The sequence below is a fragment of the Protopterus annectens genome, chromosome 5.part0 (genome assembly GCF_019279795.1).
Source record: "Protopterus annectens isolate FY-2018-M chromosome 5.part0, PAN1.0, whole genome shotgun sequence".
In the NCBI taxonomy this organism is placed as follows: Eukaryota; Metazoa; Chordata; order Ceratodontiformes; family Protopteridae; genus Protopterus; species Protopterus annectens.
Window position 1 is genome coordinate 1,081,944,869 of NC_056735.1, and position 25,987 is coordinate 1,081,970,855.

General features: G+C 39.5%; 1 protein-coding gene across 1 annotated transcript in view; it reads right to left on the reverse strand.

The window, feature by feature from the left end:
- Window positions 1-25,987, reverse strand: part of LOC122801532 (interleukin-1 receptor type 1-like) — a 1,281,849-nt gene that overhangs the window by 64,360 nt on the left and 1,191,502 nt on the right. The window contains exon 9 of the mRNA XM_044070952.1: window positions 6,437-6,580. Within this exon, the coding sequence (XP_043926887.1) occupies window positions 6,437-6,580 (144 nt within the window). The remainder of the gene's footprint in view (window positions 1-6,436; window positions 6,581-25,987) is intronic.

Sequence of the window (25,987 nt, forward strand, 5' to 3'; positions counted from 1 at the left end):
GTGTGTGTGTTTGGGTCTACTTCTAAAGACCGAACCGACGATTCCCCGACACGCGGAAAACGAAGACCAAACGACCGACAGGTAAGTTTACCGACAGGGTGATTTGCCGACAGCGGAAAGACCGACAAGGGTAATGTGCGATCGCGACTCAGTAAGTGTGCGACAGTGACGGCGTTAGGAGCGGTGAGGTAAGTGTGCGATATTGTGGGATTTCGGGTTAGGCTGTGGGAAAGGTGAGTGTGTGTAAGTGTCGGAGTTAGGGTTCGTGTAAGGTAAGTGTGTGATAGTGAGGGACTGTAGTTTAGGGATGGATTACGTGAGTTAGGGTTAGGGTGCAGGTAGGTGAAGTGTGCGATAGTGTCGGACCTTGGGCTAGGGGTGGGTTAAGTGAGTTAGGGTTAGGGTGCAGGTAGGTGAAGTGTGCGATAGTGTCAGACCTTGGGGTTAGGGGTGGGTTAAGTGAGTTAGGGTTAGAGTGCAGGTAGGGTGAGTGTGCAATAGTGTCGGACCTTAGGGTTAGGGTTTGGGTTAGGGCTAGTGGGTATGTTATGTAGTGTGGTGTGTTGTTTACGTTCGGTGTGTCGGTGTTATGGTGTTCGGTGTTTTGCGTTGTCGGTTTTGTGCATTGTCGGTTATATGGCGTCGGTGATTTTTGTGTCGGCGAAGTAGCGTTTCGGGCTTTTAAAGTAGACCCGTGTGTTTGTGTGCATGACAGAGAGACAGAGAGAGACACATGCACAAAGAGACTAACGACGATCATTCTACCTACTGAACACAAATAAGTTAGCTCACAAATATATCCTACATTAAAAGTGCACTTTCATTAAATTGCAGCTTTCTTGACAGGGAGAGTGTTGTATTGAATATGAAATCATACCTCTCAACGGTATGGATTTTCGAAGAATGTCTGGATTTTTGCCTCATCTTCCAATTTGTGTCTTTTGCTTAGGAAATAAAAGTAGTCATCCAAGGTAATGCAGTTCCAGGGAGTAAGAATGAGACAGCAGCCTAGGGTTAGTGAGTCAGTATGGATTGACTAATGTGGGACTGTAGCATATAAAGTTTATTGTTTTTTTTTTGACAAACAAAAAAGCACCCAGCACTGTTTTATCATTGAGGGGTTCTAAGTAGTGGTAGATTGGACAACAGTAAGCATATCTTTGGTGGATCATCAATACTGGTAAATCAAGTGGGCACAATGTCATTTTTTTAAATGTTGGGCGTTTTGGTGTGTATGTGTGTGTTTGTGTTGGGAGTGCTGCAACAGTAGATGATTATTAAAGAGACTTGCAGACTGTGGAGAATATGTTTCTTTGTTTCAAATCCTGATACTTGGGTACTAGGCATGCCAAAAGTAGATTTTTTTAAGACATAGCTTCTTGCCACTTACAGTGGATGGATATTTACATTTAATGGACAATGTTAGCAGTATGAGTGTGGTCTTGTAGGGATCTGGAGGATGCCAAGTCTACCACTGCCAATGCCTTGTAAAGTGACCTGGAAATGGATATTGGGATGTTACTGAAAAAATGCAGCAAGTGGGCTTTGAAATATAGTTTAATTAAACAAAGTGCACTTGCAGTTTACAGGCTATGATTTAATTTATTTCAGGTAGTCCAGATCCTGGTAGATTGTATACAAATAGACTTAATTAGGGAGAACTTTCATTCTGGGGAAATAAACAGCCCTAGTTTCAGTGAAAGCTCTGTGGTTGTTTGCAGGTAGGAAGTTGCGGGATGTGGATGCAATGTGTTTTATTATTTTTAATGCATTTGTCATTTCAAAGCATGGTTTTCTTTGTCGCAAAAGAAGGCAGGATTGAATGAGCCATATAATGCTTAACTGACAATGATAGGATAGAAACATTATACGTGATGTATAATGTTTGCAGCTACAGCTGTTTCAATGGTGTCTGTGATGCATAACTATTTTTGGGCCTGTGTCACACACTTATTTTTCGCTTTGTCCAGATTTCTTGCTCTAAGGTTGAGAGGTATGGTTCCATGCTAAATTAGAAGGTTGTATTTACCTTGGAAGACTTTTTTATCATAATTATGAGAAACAGAGCTTTTTTAATATCTCTGCTTATTTCCAGTATTAACTGCCATGTAACCTTGCAAATAACTTTTTTATTAAGCTACTTTAATTCTTTTGGAATTGACAGGTATGCTTCATTGGTTCGGACGTAAGCATAGAGTGCTAATGTGACTTTGATTTCTTGCAGCAGTCTGTGGTTTACTTATCACAATAACTTTTCTGTGTTTCTGGCTGTGGGATTAATTTAACAGTTTTAAAGATGTTTTCCAAAAATAAATAAATACATAATAAATAAAAAAATAATCCCCTCTGCACTTTGAGCTATTGACAAAGTCTGGAAATTTGTTTTTTTTTCAAAAGTGGAGGTCAGCATTACAGCTCAGTAAGCTGTCAGTCTGTGAATAACGTCTGCACAAATTAAAATGTCTGAATGTCAAATGGCTTTACATTGGACGGCAGTTATATGTTTACTCCAGTATGTAGTATGATCTTAGAGAGTTTATGGATTTCTTATTGATTTACTTTTTGCTGAGCAGTTGTTTGTTGATTTATTGATGGTCCTTTTGGTGGTGGGAAATTGCTTGGATGAATCCATCTTTTTTTCAGATATTTTGACTTCCAGACAATTTCATTCATTGAGTCTGTGCCATGTGATTACTGAGGTTGCCTATTTTACTAGTAGGGGCTCCTTTTGTATGTGTAAGAGAGAGAGATTTAATATGTATACTGAATATATTTTTGCAAATGGAATTCTTAGTTAAATAGGCCCCTCTTCTTGGGCAAGTAGACTTGAATAACCAATATTAGATCTTAACCATCCAGATAGGAAAGTTTAGTATGTGGATTTTCCATCCGGTTTGATGAAGGCTATGCTACTTAATCAAGGAGTACATTTATGGCTATCCATCTAGTTGTCGTGTTGCTGAACTACTTTGTTTGATAATGAGAGGAGCTTTTTAAAACACTGAAAATTAGTAAGGCAGTAAGTAACGTTACCATTCTCTTCTAAAAAAAACACAAAATTATTACTTCGAAAATCAAAATCATACTTTTTTTTGTTACATTTCCTTGTCAAGTCCTTCAGTGACTGGAACTACAGATTCAACAGTAGTAGTTACATGGGAGATAGTAAACTTCGACTTAAAATAATTTTAGATATCCAAGTCTCGGTTAATATAATACGGCATACCTGTTCAATCTCTTTCTCAACATCCCTGGTTTCTTCACTGCTTTTCCATGGTGGATTTATTGAAGATGGCAGAAAGTCAAATTCCTACAAGTTGAAGGATTTTGGGTCAAGAACCTGTCCATACAAAGTGGCTTGTTTATGTTGCAGTGAAGACTGTGATCTTTGTAGTGAGCATTTTAAATATAACCAGTATTTCTGAGGTGGAGAAAGTCCATTAAGGCAGGATCTTTCTTAGCCTGGATAGCAAGCCCATGATGAAATTTATAGGGGCCAGTGAGAGACAGAGGAAAGCAAGAAGCTTTTTAGTCTGTTTGGATAACTAAGTGAATGCAGTCCTTTGACCTTTTTTTATCAGAAATGGTTGTAGTCTTTCTTTTGGCATGGTATTTTGTTGAGGCACATGTCAAAAGGGGCATTGCACTCAATAATTGCTCTTGTAAAGGAAGAATACAGGGATGTTATGACCTCCTTGTCCCTGAATGATACCCTTACTAATGAGGTGGGCCATGTAAAAAGCTTTACGTACAATGGAGACAACATGGTGGTCAAAAGTCAGGTTTCTATCAACCTGGGTGCCCAAGCACCTCACGACTGATTGCGTCCTTACAACATTGTTATTAATGTGATAATTTGTGGGGACATTACTCTCCCCAAAGGGGATGATGATGCATTTGTTGGCATAGAGCTTGAGGCTATGTTTCTGGTACCAGTCATTTGTTTGGGTCTTGTAGCTTATTCAGAATTGTTTTATTAAGTCAGTAATGTGAATTCTTTACTTTATTGCAAATTTGTTGGCTTATTTTTATGGATTATAGTATTGTAGGACTGCTAATATTGACATTTTACGTAGTTGGACTGCTGAAATGGTTTTCCCAGTGAGAAATGCTAGTGCTGTAATTAATATCTGTCTATTTGTAAAAAAAAAAAAATATATATATATATATATATATATATATATATATATATATATATATATATATATATCTATGTATATGTGTATATATATATATATATATATATATATATATATATATATGGTTCTACCTGACTTCGACAGCGCAGAAGACCGACAACGAATCCGAGCTCCAGAACATCGACAATGCAGAAGACCGACACGACGGATGACAACACCGACGAGGATGCCGACATGGGGAAAGGCTGTGTGAGTATGCGTAGTGACGGACGTTAGGGTGCGAAAGTCAGGTAAGTGTGGAGATTGACGGTCTGTGGGGATAGGGTGGGTTAAGTGAGTTAGGTTAGGAGGCGATAGGGGTGGGTTAAGTGAGTTAGGGTTAGGGAGGCGATAGGGTGGGTTAAGTGAGTTAGGGTTAGGGAAGGCGATAGGGGTGGGTTAAGTGAGTTAGGGTTAGGAGGAGCGATAGGGGTGGGTTAAGTGAGTTAGGGTTAGGGAGCCGATAGGGGTGGGTTAAGTGAGTTAGGGTTAGGAGCGATAGGGTGGGTTAAGTGAGTTAGGGTTAGGAGCCGGGTTAGGTATGCAAAAGCGATAGTGACGGACCTTAGGTTAGGTAAGGTTTAGTGTGGGTTTGTAGGATTTTGGTGTGCTTGTGTTGTGTGTGTGGTTTGTGGAATGGGGATGTGTTTTGTTTTAATTGTTGTTATTGTGGTGTGTGCAGTGTATGGGGTTTCGTGTTTGTGTACCGTCGGTTATTTCGTTGTCGGGTATGTGAGGTTTCGTGTTAATGGACTGTCGATGATGTGGTGTCGGTGATGTCGTTGTCGGTGTTGTGTGGTTTCGACTATGTCAGGTAGAACCATATATATATATATATATATATATATATATATATTAACTAAGATGTTAGAGTTAACTGTTAGATTAGAGAATTAGAATGAGAATTAGAATTTTAAAGCAAATATTAGGCATTTATTACATTTATTCATTGTTCGAATGCACCTACAGTACAGCCAGGAGATCAACTTTGGTGTCCTGCAGCAGCGAAAGAGTTAACTATATGATATATTTTATATGCGGCCCCAAGAAAATTTCTGTTCACTCAATGCGGCTCCAGCAAGCCAAAAGGTTGGACACCCCTAGAAACACAGGATGGATAGCAGCATCATAAAGTACAAACAAACTAGTTAACAGACAGACCTTACATACATGCATGCTTACATCTCAACAGCTTACTACAAAATAGCAGTTAGGCTCGCACATGCTCAGTATTTATACACTTATGCAAGCTCTTGGATAGCTTCTTAAAGGTACATACACACACACATTGACTTACATCCTCCCTCTTAAAAAGATTGTTCCTTCTGAAAAACAACATTGCAGTTAGACACACATTACTATAGACTTTAGAAACAAAATAAAATGTTCATGTCCAAGTTGCTTCATATCTGTTACATGGTTTAGAGATGTGCCCATATCTCGTAACATAAACATCTAGACCAAATTTAGCAACAGAGACAGTCTTTGATGAACAACTCGCATCAGGAACTTCTGGATTCATCACAGAAACTGGAATGTCCTCTGGAACTTCCTCTGGAATTGGAACACCAGACTTTTTTGAGGTTTCTGTCATGTTCTGCTTCACCATTACCTCCTACTAGTAGGTCATCTACTATAATAGCACAACGACAGCCAGATAAAAATGTGCTCCATTGCACGATGAAAGACTTCACTTGCAGAATTTATCCCAAATGACATTCTCAAAAATTTGTACCTGCCAGAGTACTGAAAGTAGTGAGCAATGAGGATTTTTTGTCCAGCTGAATTTGCCAAAATGAACTCTTTGCATGTAAGACAGAAAAAATAGTGGCATTTGGCATCAGAGCTGCAACTTCTTTGACTGTGTGCATTGGATGATGAGGTCTTTTAGTGCTTTGTTCAAATCTCATGGATCAATACATATTCTGATCTGAGCTTTTCTTGTGAGCTACGACCATGGAAGATACCCATCCCCCTAATTAATATAAACAACTTCTGAGGTAATGACAACTTAAATGAAATTCTCTCTCATCACAGCTATCTCATTCATAGCTTTGCTCTTGTTAGTTATGCAGTATCACCTAATGTTCGTACATGCAGTGAAATCAATAGCAAATTACTAAAACTATCAAGGCACTGAATGACTAACACTACAATTAATTGTATTAATTAGCTATTTAGTTTTCAATATGAAATCTGTGAGTGAGTTTTCACACTACGCTTGTTCTATACAAACTTAAAAACAGTCACTATCTCACCTGTAGATGGCTTGTTCACATGACATGACGCACGATAGCAGAGGACAATGTCGATCTTAAAGTAGCTGTAGGTAAGTACAAGTGACACAGCACAGAAGAAAAAAATTGCTAATCCCACCAATAAATGTGCTAGAAGGGAGGGCTCTAGAGAAATCAGAAAAATTACAAAACCTATCATTTGTATGAATTTAAATGCAGTAATTACAGTAAATAATATTGTATGAATACTAGCCATTCAAAATTCAAAATTAGTCAGCGCATGAGTACTTATTAACATTACAGTAAGGCTATACAAATTATTCACTTTTCTAAATCATGATGGGAAAACTGACAACTTATTAAAAATAATAAATAGTAGGTGAACAAAATAAAAATTACCAGACCATTGACCAAACAGTGAGAAATTTATCTGGATGACCTTTGTGATTCCAAGACATACATCTTAAAAAAGTCCAAATGTGTTTTTTGGGTAATACTTCTGTTCTAATCCAGGATTCCATAAGCATAATGCAGGGCTGTGAATTGCACTGATTGCTTGCAAAGCACCGCAAGGAGCATCATAATATACATTGAGCTGCCAATGGAAAAGACCACAAGGCACCTGCAGCACACAATTTTCTACCTACAGTGATACATGCTGAAAGACTGTGATATGGTATGCACTGCAAAGGTAATACGATTCTAAACATTCCTTTATGATAGTTGTTACTGAAGTAAAATGTAGGCACCCTATAATGGTAAATGCTACTAAATGCTACTGAAGTCTGTGGAACTTTTCAAAATATGAGTGCCAGCCTTTACAAAGGGAGATTGGGATACTCCAGGCAGACAATCTATGTGCAGGTCTGTATACATAGCATACTTGTTTACAGTGTTGGGTAAGTAAATAGGGCATGATATGTACATATCAGGCCTATATTATACATTCGAAGTTTCAGAACTTTGAATCTCATATGTTTGACAACATATGAGCGAAGTTTGAAACTTCGACAATATAATAAAATAATTTAAAAAAAAGCTTACCTGAACACTCTGAGCAGGGAGGCAAGTCCCCCTTCACCCCCACACACACCCTACTTAAATATACCAACTCCAAGATCGCACTTTAGTGCAGAAAAGGGAAATTTTCTCATTCTGCACTGTATGGAGCCATTGCTTTTAACCTTCAAACTTTTCAAAGTTCGATCATATGGTGTCGACCATATGACATTTGAACTTTGAAAAGTTTGAATAATTCATAGGGACCCTACATATCCACTCTGCTACTTCATGTGATTTGCTGGATCTGACAATGTCTGTGGATGTCAGATTATATTAGTGTTTCAGTCATCATAGTTTTTTTTCAATTGCTGTGGACATCGGATGGGAGTTTGCCATACCATGTGTTCATTGCACCCACTCAACATCCCTCAAAATATAGTAGTTTTACAGAGCCAGTAAAGATATGACATCCTACAGCTCTATGCAGCAGACACACAGTGTATGTTACATCCTGCAGCAGTCTGTGCATGTAAAGCAGTCTGTTTTCATTAGTCTGCAACTGCTGTGACTTCTTTGGATGAGATGCTAACCCGAGGCCCCATCTGCCTTAGCCGCTGACAGTACAGGTGGATGTAAAAGGTCCGATGGCACTTACTGAAAAGAGTAAGGGAAGTTCCCAGGTGCACTGGTAAATTTCCCTTGTCATTATAATTGCCATTCTATTTATTTATTTTATTTATATTTGTTTGACAGGGTAGACCACTGATCTCCATGGACCATTTTTAGAGTCCACCCAGGAGTGCTGTCTGATTAAGTGGTTTGATCAGAATCACACAGTTAGGGAATGGAGCCTGAGGGACTGAAGCTCTGCACCTCTGGACCATAGAAAATAGCTCCTTAATAGCTCCTCTGCACCAATTGCATGATCATCCTCTGTGACAGCGGTCAGACACATTGCGTCTCACCTAAAAAGGGTTTACTAGCCCAGTGGCACTAACTATGTCAACAAAAGGTAAATAAATAAAGCTGAAATCCTAAATAGACATATTATCTCATTCTGAGATTAAATAATAAGCAACAATTAGATGATTCAGATCTGCGCAGTCAAAAGCAGCTGCCTCTACAGGGTTAGTCACCTTCTGGTTCATAAAAGACAGCACTGAACTTTCCCATGCTCACATACAAATAGATCCTAACTGTGCATGCTGTTCAGTCTCATACATTATCAATAACCTCACAGTAACAAGATTATCTCTGCCACTGAATGTAGGTAGGGGTTTTATGTAATATGACCCCAAATTAAGTGAGATAGCGCACATTGCATAAGGCTGCTTCACAGCTAAATACACCAAAAAGGGCTAAACCCGATTCAAACAAAACTGTATGCTGAAACATCTGAAGTGATGTGTTACTGTGCTTAAGTACTGCATCCATATGTCAACAGTCTCAGACAGACATACAGTATCAGAAAAAAAGAGTTGACAAACTCACACACACACACACACACACACACACACACACACACACACACACACACACACACACACACACACACACACACACAAACACACACACACACACACACACACACACACACACACACACACACACACACACACACATTTGTGTGTAGTAATGCTCTATTTGTCATCTCTACTCTCCATTTCATGTTGCTGTCATGATATAAGTCAAAAAACACTTTATGCGCATTGCAGACTTCACATCTTACTGTCATCAGTATAATCCCAACAGCTTTATTTAAAATTGTTAATGATTTTTGATAGCATTTACATTATTTCTGCTCTAAACCAGAACAAACAGTAATGCATGCAATTACCATATCTTACAAATACCGTGTAATATAAAAAGCAAACATCAGTGCTGTGGACAGATAACCTACAGGTAGAACTTTGTAGGAGCATTGGTTATGTCAATTATGTATGCCTAGGTTAGGTGTCTCTAAGAAAAAAGAAGTTATGTACTTGCCATAACTTTTCATGTGTGTTGTCCATCTCAACCTTTAATTTCACTGATGGGTCGGATCCGATCCATCGGATCCATCTCGGCCTTTTACAAAAGCTCAAGGCCTTCAGCAAAGCTTGTGGGTATTCTCCCTTACCCATGATGCAACTCCCTATCTTCCTCAGACCTTGTTTTCCCTTGACAAGTCAAATAGAGGTAACTGCTTCCATAGATTAGCAGACATAAATTGTTTCTGAGACTATACAGTCCTATAATACTCAATTAGTATTACTCTGTCTCCCAGGAGTATAGGCAGGGGGGGTATGGAGGGTGTGTTGTGAGAATAAAGGTCGAGATGGACAACACATATGTAATGTTATGGTAAGTACATAACTTCTTTATGTGATGTTGTCAATCTCGCATTTATTCTCACTGATGGGACCACATCGCAAGCTATCTGATTCTTGGGTGGCTCATGGGAGAATATTCCTCAGAAACATAGAACCAAAAGAGGCTCTACTCCTAGAGGCCAAATCCAACTTGCAATGGGTAATAAAGGTATGTAGTTTATCCCATGTTGCTGCAGCACAGATATTATCCAAAGGTAACTTAGCTTGAAAGGCTGCATAAGTAGCTACTGACCTAGTGGAATGAGCTTTAAAAGCAGTAGCGAGAGTTTTGTTCTTAGAGGTAACTTTTGACACCAGTAGACCTTTTCCTAACTTCGCAAACTGCGGTGGTGGTGCTGCGGTAGCATTGTCGCCTCACAGTTAGATGTTGCACTTTCGATTCTCAGTTAGAGCGTCTTCTGTGTGTTGACATGCGTGAATGGGCGTTCCTTCGCTGAAGGTTGTGTGTTAGGCCCGGCAAGCCAGCACGTAAAAATCTACTACCAATCATTAGCGGACCGGAGTTCTGCTGTGGCGACCCCTAACCAGGAAAAGCCAAAAGTCAGTTTGTTTAGGCCTTTTCTAACATCAGAATAAGAAATAAATAGCTGATCTGATTCAGAAAATCAGATCAGCTATTTATTTCTTATTCTGATGTTAGAAATAGGCCTTTTCTAACATCAGAATAAGAAATAAATAGCTGATCTGATTTTCTGAATTCTGAAGTTCTGTGTAAGTAGAAACATAATTATTTATGAACATTCAGAAGATGCAACGAATATTCCCCTTTATTTTGGGAAGAAAACTGGTAGCTCAAGAGATTGATTGAGGTTACTTTCCAACACAACTTTGGGTAGGAAAGAAGGGCTGCTGCGTAAAGAAACTGAAATACTAGGTATATCAGCTTGGCAGATAAAGCTTGTAATTCCAAAACTCTCCTTGCGGAAGTAATAGCCACTAAGAGGGGTGTTTTCCAGGAGAGATACTTCAATTCACAGGTAGCAGACGGTTCAAAGGGAGGAGAGATAATGCTTGACAAGAAGAAATTCAGATCCCAAGGTGGTAACTGTTTTTTATATGGGGGTCTTATCATTTTAGTTCCTTTAAGGAATGCCTTATAAAGTCTGGTTAACATGATTCCAGAACCATTTTCTCCTATATGAAAATTTGAAATTGCTGCCAAATGAGCTCTAATAGTGGCTGCAGCATCACCCTCATTGAAAAGTTTCACTACAAATTCTAGAATAGAATGTATGGCTGCACTAAAGGGATCTGTTTGATTATCACTGGCCCATGAAACAAATCATTTCCATTTACCTCTGTACAATTTACATATAGACGATTTATGGGAAGATAACAAAATATGTTTTACTGGAGAAGAAAGGAGAGGAAACCTGGCAACCAGGTGAATTGGAGCAGCCAAGGTGTCAGTCTGAGATTGTCCAGATTGAGATGAACCATCCCTGATGGCCAGTAGGGAGCAATTAGGATTATTGCCATCTCCAACAGACTTGCTTTCTGCAAAAATTTGGGAATTAGAGGAATTGGTGGAAAAGTATAAAGAAGTCCCAGGGGCCAATCATAAACAAGTGCATCCCTTGGTGACTCCCCCATGAGGGATCAGGGAAAAATAGTTGAGGCATTTGGCATTGGTGGGCAATGCAAACAGGTTGCATCAAAGGTTATCCCATTTTTAGAAGATCTCTTCTGCAACTTTCTGACTGAGGGACCATTCGTGCGGCCATAACATGATTCTGCTCAATTTGTCTGCAATTACATTGAATCTCCCCAGAATGTGCATTGCTGTTAGAAAGTGGTTGGAAGTTATTGCCCATTGCCAGACTCTTAGGGCTTCTCAACAAAGGGGGTAGGACCTGGTCCCCCCCATTTGTTTATGTGCCAGACCATAGACATGTTGTCTGATTGGATTGCTATCATTCCTAGAGGAAGGAAGTCCTGAAATGCTTGCAACGCCAAAAGTAGCACCCTCATCTACAGAATGCTTATGTGCAAATGAGCCTCATGTTGTTGCCAGATGCCTTATACTGTCTTCCAGAGATAATCCCCCCCACCCTATCTGGGAAGCGTCCATGGTCACAGTGGCTTGTGGATGAGGGGGGATAAAATGATAGCTGGGGAGAGTAAATCCACCTTTGGAGATACTTTTTGCAGGAATTGGTTATTCTGATTTTGAGCATCATGGAAAGATCTAGAACTGACCATTGTATTGAAAGTAACCATTGAAGTATGCTCACGTGGAGACGAGCTAAGGGAATGAGAACAATTGAAACAGTAATTTTTCCCAGCACTTGAAGAACTAGTTTGGCAGAAGCTCATTCCTTTCTGATTAACAACTCTGCATAGTGGCAAAAATCCTCTAATCTGTCTTGTGGAATGTTTGCTATCATTGTAGTTGTGTTTATCTCTGCTCCAATGAAGACCAAGCTCTGACATGGCTTTAGAGCAGATTTTTCATAATTTATGGTAATACCTAAGGAGGAACAGAGTTGTAGAGTATAGTCCCTGGCTTGTAGCAGAAGAAGAGCCACCACTACTGCCATGCATTTGGTGAACACACTGGGGGCTGTAGTGAGTCCAAAGGGCAGCACTTGAAAGTGCCTCCTGGATCGCCTTTCCATTCATATGTGGTAGTACTCATCCAGAAGGTCTATAGATTTCATCCAATTGTCTTTTTCCAGAAATGGAAGTACTGACTGCAGTGTCACAATCCAGAACTTGGTCTTTTTCACAGATTTGTTTAGATTCCTGAGATCCAAGATAGGTCTCCAGTCTCCTGTTTTCTTTGTAATTAAAAAGAATCTTGAGTGAGTTCTGGATCCTCTCTGGTCTGCAGGGACTTCTTGGATGACTCTTTTTCTTAGCAACTTTTGAATTTCTAATATTGCTTGTTCCTTCTGACTGGTGGAATGTCTGGAACTGATTTGCTTATGTGAGTGGGGAAGGAGAAGGGAATAATATATCCCCTGGATATTATGTCCTGCACCCATTTGTCATTTGTTATCTCTTGCCAGGTTTTGTGGTGCAGGGACAATTGCCCCCCGACTGCCTCCAAAGGTGAGACATCAGACACCCCTTCAGGAGAACTTAAAGGGCTTACCAAAGAAAGATTCTCTGAAGGCCTGATTCTGCGGGCTTCCCCTGCCATGAGGCAACATCTTCCATTATTGCTCCCCCCTATGCCTCTAGGGGAACTTTCACCCAGTGTGTCTTGGAAAGACCTCTGAGATTTTCTGAACCACATCTTCCCACTGGCTCTCTGACCATTGGGAAATGATCTGGTAGGTGTGGAAAAATGTACTCTAATGGCAGATAAGGTCTTGCCTTCCTGTTCACACCTGGTAAGTGTTTCTTCAGCCCAAAAAGAGAAAAGCCATCAAAATTGGAGTTAATGAAGGAAGACTTGAAGGGTTCTGTGAAACTGCAAAGACGCATCCAGTCCTGACTCCTGAGAGAGATATCTGAACCTGCAGCCCTACTCATTCCATCTGCTGCATATCTCATGGAAGTGTTTATAACTGAATTGAGGGTGGCTAGCTGAGCAGTGACTTTATCTGCCATCGTGTTAGCTACAGCTCGTTGGAGGGAGTCTAAAATTCCTTCAACAGACCCCTCTGTAATCTGGTGAAGTGGCTCAAGTACTTATTTGACCATAAGGCAAAGGTCGCTGACAAAAAGAAGCACTTCCTATATCTATCCAAGGTCCTGGAATCCTAATTCAGAAGATGGATAGAGGAACTGGTCTCAGATAGTTCCGTTTTAGTGGACGCCGCCACAACCATGGTATCAACTGGTACACCTTTATTTAAGAATGGCTTGTCCTTGGGGGCAGTAATGCACTTATTTGGTCTCCTTGGAGTTGGCTCAATGGAATCTGGAGTCTCACAAGCCCTCCGAAAGATTAACTCAATAAAATCATTGGAAGGAGGGGTCATCCAAGAGGTTGAGGGATGAGAACCAAAAGCCTTCAGGTATACTGACTCCTCAGCTGAAGAGGATGTGGACTGCCAGTCACCTCTCTACTTTAAAATTTCCAGGAGCTCTCCAAAAGAGACATCTTCAGGGGGTGACCATGGGGACCCTTCTGCTTCATTGAGATCAGTATTGGATGTGATCGACTCCTCTGGGAGTCTAGATGCTTCTCCTTGCAAGTCCTCTTCTGAGGGAGCTCTTCAGTGTGGTAGTCTGGGAAAGTTTCAGAAGAGGGGACCCCTGTTGAACATCCTGAGGTCTGGGGTCTCTGCAATCCTGTGAAGAGGGTATGTGAAAAGGCAAAGACACCTGCACAGAACTGGGAAGAAGAGCCAAAAACAGACTGTGTCTTACACTGGGATGTAGTCAAAACCCTTATCATGACCTCAAAAGCAGTCTGCCCCTGCTCTGAAGAACACCCCAGATCTGACAAAAGTGACACAGGAGACAGATGCTCTGAGAAAAAGTTAGGAGCTGAATGCACTCAAGCTAAACCCCCCAGAAGCAAGGTCAGATCCGGAGAGATCTGAACTGGCTCCACAAACCCAACCAGAGAGTGTAGGCTCCTAGAGGTCTCCTGCTCTGATGGGGCATAAATGCTCGAGGCAGACATCAGATCCGAGAAACCTATGGGTCCTGGATCCAAAACAGACACAATTTGGACATCAGAATGTGCCATCTCTGACACCAGGGAACAGATTGGAGGAGGAGCAGGTGCCTAAGGGTAGGAGTGTGTCTGATCCGATTCCTTTGGCTTTGGATCCAATAACAATTTGGCCAAGGCCAGTGTCTTTAGCAGCCTCTGCATTACTCTATCCACATCATTATCGGACAAACTCCTGGTAGACTGAGTAGAAAGGGTTGAATATCTTGACTTTGCCAGAAAAGGAGATGGCAGCCTACAATGTATTGGTTCCAATGAAGGAGAATGTCTCTGATATCTAAATTCAGAGGGAGTTAAAGAGGTTGGAGCCAAGGTTTCCAGCTGCTCCAACGAATTTGTGGAAATAGTGAGAACTGTCTACTCTGAGGGTTCTGTTGGAGCAGACAGTCTAGGAGCTTTTTGCTTCGGCTCAGAGGAAGACTTCAGCACCAAAGTGGAACGTTTTGATGGTTTGTCAGATTTTGTTGATTTGTCAGATTTGGAAGACTCAGTAGAAATAGTCTCAGAGAAAGGACTTTTCGGAAGTCCCTTTAGAATAAGTTTATTTTTGAGCTTCATCAGAGCCCTTTGATTAAAGCCATGGCATATGGAGCAAGATTCTTGGAGATAAAGAGGCCATAAGCAATACACACATAAAGTATGTGAATCGCTTGGCATCTTTTTCCCACATTGTTCATATTTCTTGAAACTAAGAGGTTTCCCTTCTGGTTTTTGAGACATATTTATGAATTAACACACACACACTCAGAGAGACACTCACACTAAAAAAGTCCTCTAACTTAAATGGGCATTAGGTAAACATCCTCTAACTTAAACGAACAGTAAGGGGAAATAAGGGAAACAACACTAGCTCTTTATAAGGAACAAATGTTGGATAAGGATATACAAAAAAGATAGAAAACTATACTAGACAAACAACTGCAAAATATTTAAATTTACGTTTAAATTTAAGATATTTAAATAATAAAAAAGCACTTACCCAGAGCTTGCTTAGGAACCACATCTTTCGCAGAACAGCAAACGAGATCTGAGGAAGTTAGGGAGTTGCATTATGGCTAAGGGAGAATGTCTACAAGCTTTGCTGGAAGCCTTAAGCTTTTGTAAAGGCATCAGTGAGAATAAAGGTGAAACTGGCAACATCACATTAAAATTTTTCCTTAATTACTGTAACATCCCATCCCAGAGACAACTCTTCCCTTCCAGCGCAAGCTACATTATACCTTTATGTTGGCTTTCTACTTACTAGTATCATTTACTGAAAGCACTCACTAACTCCCTAGTAAACACTCAGCAAGCCATATCTCTGAAGGCATTACTTCCTTCCCCGAACTTCCCACTGGTACTTCAGTATATCTTCACCTAAATCCACCCCCTTTTCTTCACTGATGAATGATTTGTTTTCAAACCACACATATCCCATCAGTGTTTTCATTTACCCCTAATTCAATACTCCCAAACATTAGTTCTGACAAACTTATGGCATATAGAATGCCAAAAATTCACTTCTGTTCTCCTTTAAATTCGCTCACCTCTCTCCCAAGTGATAAAACTTTGTAGGTTTCCTCAAAACTTAAGAAATCAGACCTGATGAACTTCCCATCTTCCTTGTATTCCATTTCCTGGCCTTGAGGCTAATACTAGTCTTCCATAAAACTCTCCATTCAACAGACATCCTGTCTCCATAATGATCTGCCACACTCAGAATTCCTTCTCGTAGATCATTGATTTTCCAAAGATATTTGTTTACTTATTTGCTTCTTTCCATTAATAGTTAGTCCACTTTGACTCCCAAAATATATGAAGCATGCTTGCACCTCACTCCTGGCATTGTTAAAGCAGGCATAGTCCTTCATTTTATCCTCTTTCATTAACTCCTGCAGCATCAGGAACTACCTGCAAATGATTGCCAGTTGCTGATTGCCAACACCGGTTTATTTCTTAAGACTTCTGCACATCCCACACAACTCCTTCTTCTCATCATTTTTTTCTGCCACCTCTATTTCCCTTTTTTCTTCAGCTTTACAGTTCATGTTCTTCTTTCTATTAAGTTAACAAATGTTAGTCCCATTCTCTCTTTATCAGTCCTCAGTAATTTATCCACAGCGCCAGTCTTCCCTTCCTGTAGAGTCTGCAATCTCTTTCCTCATATCCTGTTCCATTCCTCTCTTACCCAGAGACAGTTCTTCCACTCCTCTTTGGTAAATTCCTTCTGTACTACATAGCTTTGAAAACCTTGTATATCTTTTAATATTCCCTACCTCAGCCTTTACCACTAGAGTTGGCTCTCTGATCGCCAGTCTTCTTCATCATTTTCATCATTCACTTAACTCTTTCTTACACTGACATCAGACTGTCCCTCTTTCCATAACCACCAATGTCACCCCATCTCATGCCTCATTGCCTCTTCATTTCATTGTCATATGTCTAACCTACTCATCTCATAACTGTTCTACCTTTCCCATTTCAATTATACTCAGTAACCTTTACTCATATCTCTCTTCTTTGTAGGCTAAAATGTCTCCTATACTTATCATGATTCCTCCAGTCCATTGGTTAACAATCCCTAAAGCATAATTCGGTAAATGGAAAGATCCCACTCCCATCCCTGTTTTAGCCTGTACCTAATCCACCTGAGGTCTCCTTCTGCAGAGGTTCTATTTATGTAGCATCCAGTGACATGAGCAGATGGTTCAATACATGAAATATCCACATACTCACCATCATCTTCACTGAATTCTTTCTCCACAAAAGTGTAATAGTATGCATTACCCCCTTCATAAGTCTACTGACCTTCATACCTCGCAACCTGTTAACACAAGAATTCTGTACAAAACTAAAAGAATGAGAGGAATAAAATCCCAAAATCCTGGACAGATTTTAAATACTGTTTTTAGAAACTTAGAAAGCTGTTACAATAACAAGTTTTGCTTTTGCGTGCATTTTCTGAAGGATATGAAGCCTGAAATTTAGTAGTTTCATCTCTCAATGATTTACCAAAAAACACAAATTAAATGAGGAACAAGCCAAAAAGATGAGGCAAAAATATGGGCATTCTTCAAACATCTGGAAAGCTGAGAGGTATGCTGACCTACTGTCTTACTTTATTTACATCCTTTTCCCACTTCTAAACTAAAGAATCTAGGCAGGGTGTGAGAAGGAGTGAAGCTGTCTTCTTGCAGAATGACAACATAACCAGTGAGCAGTATGTTACTGAAGACTTAAAGTGATTTTATAAATTGATATTTTTAGATTCTTTCAATCAAATATTTAAATACCAGACTATAGACAATTTTTCAGGGCGACAGTTGTACACCTTCTCATCAGGGTTGCATCAGCTTCTCCATTATGGAATGCTACTCCTACTTGGAGCTAAACATGAGAGATTCCAAAATATTCCATCTTAGGTCCTCAGTTATTCTCACTGTATATTAATGATCCACCCTGGAATTTGCCTCATATTAACTGTATAATGTATGTAGATGACATTGTCCTTACCAGATTCAACCAAAGGTCATCCATTCTGAGCACTGAACTTCACAAGGATTTTGGACTCACATGGAACTATCTTTGTAAGGATAAACTGTCCATCAATGCACACACACACACACACACACACACACACACACACACACACACACACACACACACACACACACACACACACACACACACACACACACACACACACAAAACAGTGATGTTATTTAACACGTCTAGAAAACATTCCTAACTTTAACATTACAAACCTCTGGGCATCCCTCTTGCTATCATTCCTCAACAGAGGTACCCAGGACAGAGGTGCCTAAGAATAATCTTAGCCCAAAACCTATCACTTCACCAAGTCTCAAAACTTCATGTGAACAAAGTATTAAGTCATCTTAAAGTCACATACAAAATATTTAATTTGTTGACCGCTGAGGCTAGGTGAACCATTGCCATAAATGTATACCTCCCCAGACTGTAATTGTGCCTCCGTTTAACTGCACTTCTCTCTGTACACAATATTGCACTCATTCATTCAGCTGAGAATAAAAGACTTTGATTCATACATCTAGCTCAGTGTTATGAACATCACTGTGCTACTCTCATGTCAAACAATTGGCTACCTGTTACTGTCCACCACTTCTCGGTAGGCTGCAGTTTAGAAACCAGTACTATACTCTTATAATAATGATGGCATTTGGTTATACAGGCCCCCATTCACAACTAGTGTGTGTGAAAGATAGGGTTGCCAACTTTTCATGTCAACTATTCTGGACATGTAAGTGAAAGCAAAATGCATGCAGAATAGAACTGTGCATTAACCTTCCCTCGAGGGGACTGTCGTACAATATTACTGTGCTCAATCAAATATATTCTTGTGCTCTTTAATGTCAGTGTTCCTTAATTCTGGACTGTCCAGAACCCTAGTTCACTGAAAGAACTTACTTGGAAAATTGTTTCAGCTCTTCTGTGCAGTCTCTCAGAAATAATTGGGAATATACACCAACTACAGACCTTCACGAAAACACTCATAGACCATTTGTTCAAAGAAAGTAAATTTAGGCACTGCAATGTAATGGTATAGTAGTTCTTTGGTTCCACTACACCAGTGGTTGCATTCCAAAATTTGCAGTTTTAGTCTGTTTGTTACTTCCTTAGGACCAAAAGAGTGATAAAAATATAATTATCTCCAACATTTTTTGTACAGACTTGCAGCATTTCCCAGCTGATTCCTAGTCCTTTACACTGTAGTAGCATCTTACATCGAGCTGTGCAATATGCTTACATACAATTCTGTATTTATAATGAAGTTTACATTGGGTATTTAAGCTTTAATAATTGATTAAATCTTCTAAATGTTATTTAATATTTTGTTTATTCACTGTCACACCTTGGTTATATATTGTACATGGTACATGCAATCTTTGTCAAGTCCCACCATAATGGCAGTACTTTTTTCAGTGCATTCCTAAGTGCAGTTTTTACTTGTTCCTCTCTTTCCCACTGTGGCCAGGTCATGGATGTAAAGGGTATCTGCACCAGCTCATTTACCCAGTTAACAAAGTATAATAACATAAATATGTAATATGTCAAATCTGTCAGACCTGATCAGACAGCTGCCATCACGACTTTCCCACTTGATGCCCAAGCTAATCAGATACAAGTCCAGGAAATATCACTTTCTGCCATAACAGATGCACTGATTGTACTGGTATCAAAAGCTTTTGCTAAAACTGACTAAATAAAAGCTGCAAATGTAGACAGCAGAGCAGCTATAGAAAAGGGAGCAGCAAAATCTGCTTTGTTGAGATCAACTATCTTTATATAAGGCTCACAGATCCAGGGTAAACAGACCGTATTACTTTTTAATAGACACTCTGTCAACTTGCTTTTCCAGAGAGGGGAAGACATGAAAAGTGGCAAAGAAAAATTAGCCTACATATTGTTGGACTGAGAGAGCGTGAGAAGAAATGGATGCTGCCACTTTCGCGGCTTAACAATCTTCCCAAAGATCTGAATATACTTTGCAGCAATTGGTTGATAACAGAGCACGTTCCTTAAAGCCTACAACTGGATCTTATCAAAGTCCTCAAAAACTATGTTTAAGTCATACCTCTCAGCTATCTCAGACTTTGCAGAAATTCCCTGATTTGTTGTTGTGTCCCATAGAATGTTTTTGATTTTCTGGTAAATCCCTGAGGGCTGTTTGCATTAAGTGAGAATTACAGTCAGTTGATAATGCCAGACATTAGAATTTCATGTTTCTTATTGTTTATAAAATGCACATTAATGCAAAGCATGCAGCAGTGTACTTTTAAGTGAATTAAAGTCATATTTAAGAACTATGCCTGATATTCTGCCATTGTCCCTCATTATTTTAGCTTTGTCCAGTATTTCTGAGCAAATAATTTGGGAGATATGGTTTAGGTTATTAAACTTTGCAAATAAAGATGTGTTTCTGTGACGTGATAAAGAAAGCAGACTTTTCAGATTATGGGTTCCTTAGCCAAATGTTACAGCCAATTCAGGAATCAGAAATCTTTAATACCAAAACAGCCTATCCATTTCATTCAAATAGTCATTAGTGCTTCAGCTCAAATGGCAGGACAAATATCACACACCTCGGTCTATAGATTCTGCCATGTCCATTTTCAGAAAGTAATATTTAGGAGCACACCTAAGCTAACATTGTTCAGCTTCAACAGCTGCAGCAACCCAGAATCATAATGGTGAAGGAAACTGAAAGTTATGGTCTACCTGTGATAGTTGCAGCTATGACAAATACATTTTTCTGGACATCCTGACAGTAACAGAGGTAACTGAAAGCACAATTGCAAGTTGTCAAAATTTTTTCAGATGATATATGAATGTCATTTGGTCTTGATAAATGTGCAAAAGCAACCTTTAAAGCAGGAAACTGCAGTACCAAGAAAACATCAGTTTGGGACAATAATGTGATATAAAAGAACTTGAGCAAGAGGGAGCATATAAATATTTGGGAATTGATGAAGGATCAACAATAAAACATGAACAAATGTTTATAAAACTTAGTAAGGACTACTTCAGAAGACATATACTAATCCTGAAAACAGCTTTGACATCTAGGAAGAAAAGCCAAACTATAAACCAATTTGCTCTTCCTGTCCTAGCTTACAGTTTTGGAGTGAGTGACTGGCCCCAAAACGTGCTGGGTAGATTAGATAGGAAAACAAGAAGGATGCTTCATACTCACTAAATGATTTATAAAAATCAGTGCATACTAAGATTATATATTCCCCATTCCGAAGGAGGGATGGGCCTCTTTGAAACTGACTACATGTGCAGATCTGCAGTCGTGGGACTCCACACATATCTGTTGACCTCACAGAGCCCAAATGTAATGAAAGTTTTGAAACATGAGGAGAATAAATCTAAGATGACTTCCCTGCTTAGGCTAGCTGAAGCATACTGGCATCAAGCAGGAATGGAAATCAAATCACAAGTGGATAAAAACCAGGCAGCAACTAAATGTGCCAAAAAAACAAAAGAAAGAATATAAAGTGAAGGACCAGATAAGAAGGCAAGAAATGTGGAAAATGCATAAATATAGTTGCAAGTATAGAAAACTTTTGGAAGAATCTCATGTTGATCAGGAATGAATGCAGGAATGGTTAAAGAGAAGAGGTGAATTCAAACCAAGAGATGAAAGGTTAATATTGGTGGCACAAGATAGTGGGCTACGTACACGGATTACAAAGTCCATTGAACATGTGTGTTTTGCAAAACAGAATTGGAAACAGTTGCACACCTTGTTGCTGGTTGCAAACTTGTAATGGCAGAAGGACTGTATACTGAAAGGCATAATAATGTGGCAAAACTGTTGCACTGGAGATTGTGCAAACATTATGGTATTGAAGTGGCTGAAAAACACTGAAAACATGAGCCACAAAGCATCATAGAAAATGAAGTCTACATCACATGGGATCATCCATTGCCAACAGTTCAAAAGACAGATGCTAGAAAACCAGATCTAGTGGTCCAAGAAAAGAAGGCAAAAGTAGCATTGATCATTGAAATCACCACAACCAGTGACTATAGTGTCCTACGTACAGAGAGACACTTCTATATTGTAGTGTTTGCAAAATTCCCATTGTAACAGTCTGACCCCATTACTGTGTCTTTCAATATATACACTGTCAGCCATGAGTGTATCACAAATAATGAGATTTGGAACTATTTCAAGTTCTGTTTTACAGAACTCACATTTGTCTACTTCTCCAACTTTTTCTACCAAATTTTTAAACCAATGTGTATGTAGCCTACTATCTTGGGTCATCATTATTAACACTTCATCTTTTGGTTTAACCATCTCTATGTTAAATCTTGGTGTTCTTGAAGTTTTCTATACTTGCCACTACATTTAAGGACTTTCCAATTTTCTTTCCTTTCTTTTCCTTTTGTTCTGGTCCTTTTCTTTATATTCTTTACATTCTTTGTTTTTTGACAGTTTCAGCTGCTGTCTTATTTTAGTTTCCTTTTGGTCTACTTCTGGTTTGATTTTCATTCTGACTCCTTTCTTAAATGCTTCTGCTAAAGTAAGCAAATATGTCATTATTAACTTCATCTCTTCATGTTTTTTTGGGCTCTGATGAGGTTGCGAATATCTATGCAGTCCCAGAACTATTCACATGGTCATTTTCAAAGAGACCTGTACCTCCTTCAGAACAAGGAATATATAATGTTGGTATACACTCCTGGGGATTTGATACACTCCATATAAGGTTAGTGCAATGTTTACATGGAGTTTACATGTTAGAGCAATGAACAGCATACTAATTGTATATCCATGCAGCACCTGCAACAGTAAAGTAGCAGAAATACCTGCAAACATGCAGACATGTTTCCCTACGGGCAAACTAGTTCTGCATGATTGCACAGACAGCCACAATGACTACCAGGCTTTAACATAAGACAATACATAAAGTTCTAACACATTATAGGAAAGTGTAGTCATTCCAGAGTACTGTGCAAACTTGTTTTAGGCATACAGAATAAAAGTTTTGATGGTGATAATCAAGGGTACGTAGACTACATTATAAATAATTATTCGGGGGAAGTGTGTGTATTGAAAAGGGCCACACACATGAATTGTAGGAATGAAGACTGGGGAGGAGGACAAGTGAAACACAGTAATATGCAGCAGATAATGGCATGTCGCTGTACATACACCACAAAGGCAAGACAGTTGTAACATGAACAGTAATCACATGTACATGATACAGTACACACTGCTGTTTACACCTCCTGTGTGGGTATACTCATATCATCACACAGTTATTGTATATTATGTGACTGTGACACAAGGTCACATATCAATGGAGATGATTGGTTCTGATATAAGCACCCTGACATGACCACTAGAGAGGACATTTAGCAAGGACAGCATATACAATAGGGGGTAGGTGCATATTGTGAAGCTGTACAAAATGAATTGTCTGAATATAAATGTAATGTCAGCATAGGTCTCAGCCAAGCAGGACACATAGCAACAGGCTCATGGACAACAGTAGACAGAAGCATAGACAATAATGGACAATATCAGAATAATGCCACCATTAATCTGTGTCACTGACATAAAATATGTGATTGTGAGTTATTATACATGTTCTGCATGAACACATTTGTACAACTGTCATGATTTGTCAGTAATCTATAAGGGAATCAAGTATACCTTTCTCAAAAGTTAACACCTTTTGGAAGTGTTAAGAGGGAGACTGTTGCACCTGTAGTTTAAATTACAAGCAATCCTGGCTAGCTGTCAGGTATTCATGGCATATTTATGCCACAATCCACACTTGCACAAATGTAACCCATGACATCAATACTATCAATGAGCACAAGCACACATATCACACATGCATCTTGTAGAACCTTGAAGGGAGTTCTGCACTGTCAACTCCTAATGGTTATGCATCACAAAGAATACTTAGGTATGGCCAAAAAGATGTGTGGGACCTCACTGTGGCAAAACTGATACACTTGAGTAAATCATCCCTGGAAGATGTGCTGGGAGGTACATGCAAAAGGGTGCATTGTACGCAGTTATTGGTGTGATGAGTGCTGGGAACAATGGGACTGTAATGCTCTTTGATGTGGATGTCCTGCACATACTCAGGAATTGTGCTACATAGAAGGGATTAGTCACCACTGTGGGCAAATGCTGGTAGAAGTTCTGCAAACTATATATCTGAACACACAGGTTAAATACCACTTGATCTGCTCATAGGGGTGTGCTGTCTATATTAAAATTAGCTTAGTGTATTTGCTTTCATAAAGGAACTAACCTCCCTATGATTTATGTTAATCTACTGTGTCTCCATGGCTCTGGCAGCAATACTTAGTGTGCGTTAATACTGTCTGCATTATACCAATGCAAATCTTGGTTTTTCCAAAATTTGCAGTCCTCCACAAAGCTGGTTATAAAAACGGATGTGTAAGTTAGCCTTGACTTCTGAGACTTAAATAATGAATAGGAAAGGGCCTAGTACAGAATCCTGAAATACAGACCTGATCACTGCACTCTAGATAGAAGTGACTTCACACACTTGAACATTATGTGTCATGTATGTGATCCATTGGTCTACTCACTTGTTGACATAGGTGTTTATGCCCACTTGAGACAGTTTCCCTGTAGTAGCTGAGTGTGGATTTGTGTCAAATGCCTTGGCCATATCAAGTTATGCAGGATGATAGTGTTTTCCTCATGCATACTTTTGTTGACCTTCATGAAGACATCAAACAGATGTAACATACGTGAAATAGCCTTAACAAACCAAACATGGGTTTGATGCACAGTCAGGAGATGACCTGTGTCCTTTTTGATAAGGTCCATGATGACTCATTGGTCTGCCTCACAAATGAGGAGAGTCAGGAGCATGGGTCTATAACTCCAGGCATCAGGTGATGGTCCCCCGGTCAAATGGATGACTGTTGCTGTATACCATTCTACAAGAACATAGGCTGTCTAGAGGCTGTTTTGAAGTAGGGATCCAACTATGTCTGCTAGGTCAGTTTTTAAGTCATGCTATAGGCAACCTGGGATGTTGTCAGGGCTCATTAATTCTGTGTTATTAGCCATAGAAAGTGTGCAGATGAGATGTTCTCCTGTGAAGATAAACTGAGTAATGTTTCCATATATACTTTGGCTGATGGCCACTGGCAATAGGGGTGGGGGGTGAAGTGTGAGACAAACTGCCAGCTAGCATATTGTCTATTTTCTCCGGTTGAGTGTGGCTGGTGGTATCTGCAAACAGCTCTGTGCTTAACTGTGTACTCCCCTTAACATTTCACAATTATTGAAATAAATGATTTGTGAAAACACTCCAAGTACAACCTTGGTCACGCATCACATGCCACACACTGGTACTGTTTGCACAGTCATACAGTTGTACTAATGTCACATAATTGCATCAATTGCATAACATATGCCTATACGGGTTTCATGGGAAAGCTGTGTTTGAGTGGCTTGATGTCATATAAAGACACCTTACAAATCAGTTGTTTGTGGCTCATACAGAACATTTCCTGACACAAATGGTGATAGTCATACAGTGGTGCTGCTAACCACCTCAATAATCCTTGAGAATAGCAACACAACTTCACATACAATGAATTCCACAAGGTTGCAATTGAATTAAAACGTGACACATTTATGTATATCACAGCATTATGATGTGTAGATGAAACAAGACTTAAGTGCCTATGTAATCAGTATGAATTTATATTGATGTCTGTCACAGAGGATTTAATTATGGCATGTAGACACATGCACACCTGTGCCAGACTACAAGTGTCACTGTGATGGTTAAATGAAAACTGTGTAGAATGTTGATCTGCTCCACCACAACAAAAAGTCTTAATAAGCCAACAATCTACATAACCGTTTATCATACCATATCAGAAGTTCTCTGGAGACATATTACTATGGCTGTTATAGAAAGAACATGTAATGAAATGGAAGCAGTGGCCATCAATATATTAGCTGTCATCACAGACTGTAATACCCTCTTGTAGGCATACTGTACAGCCACACCTCAACAAAGC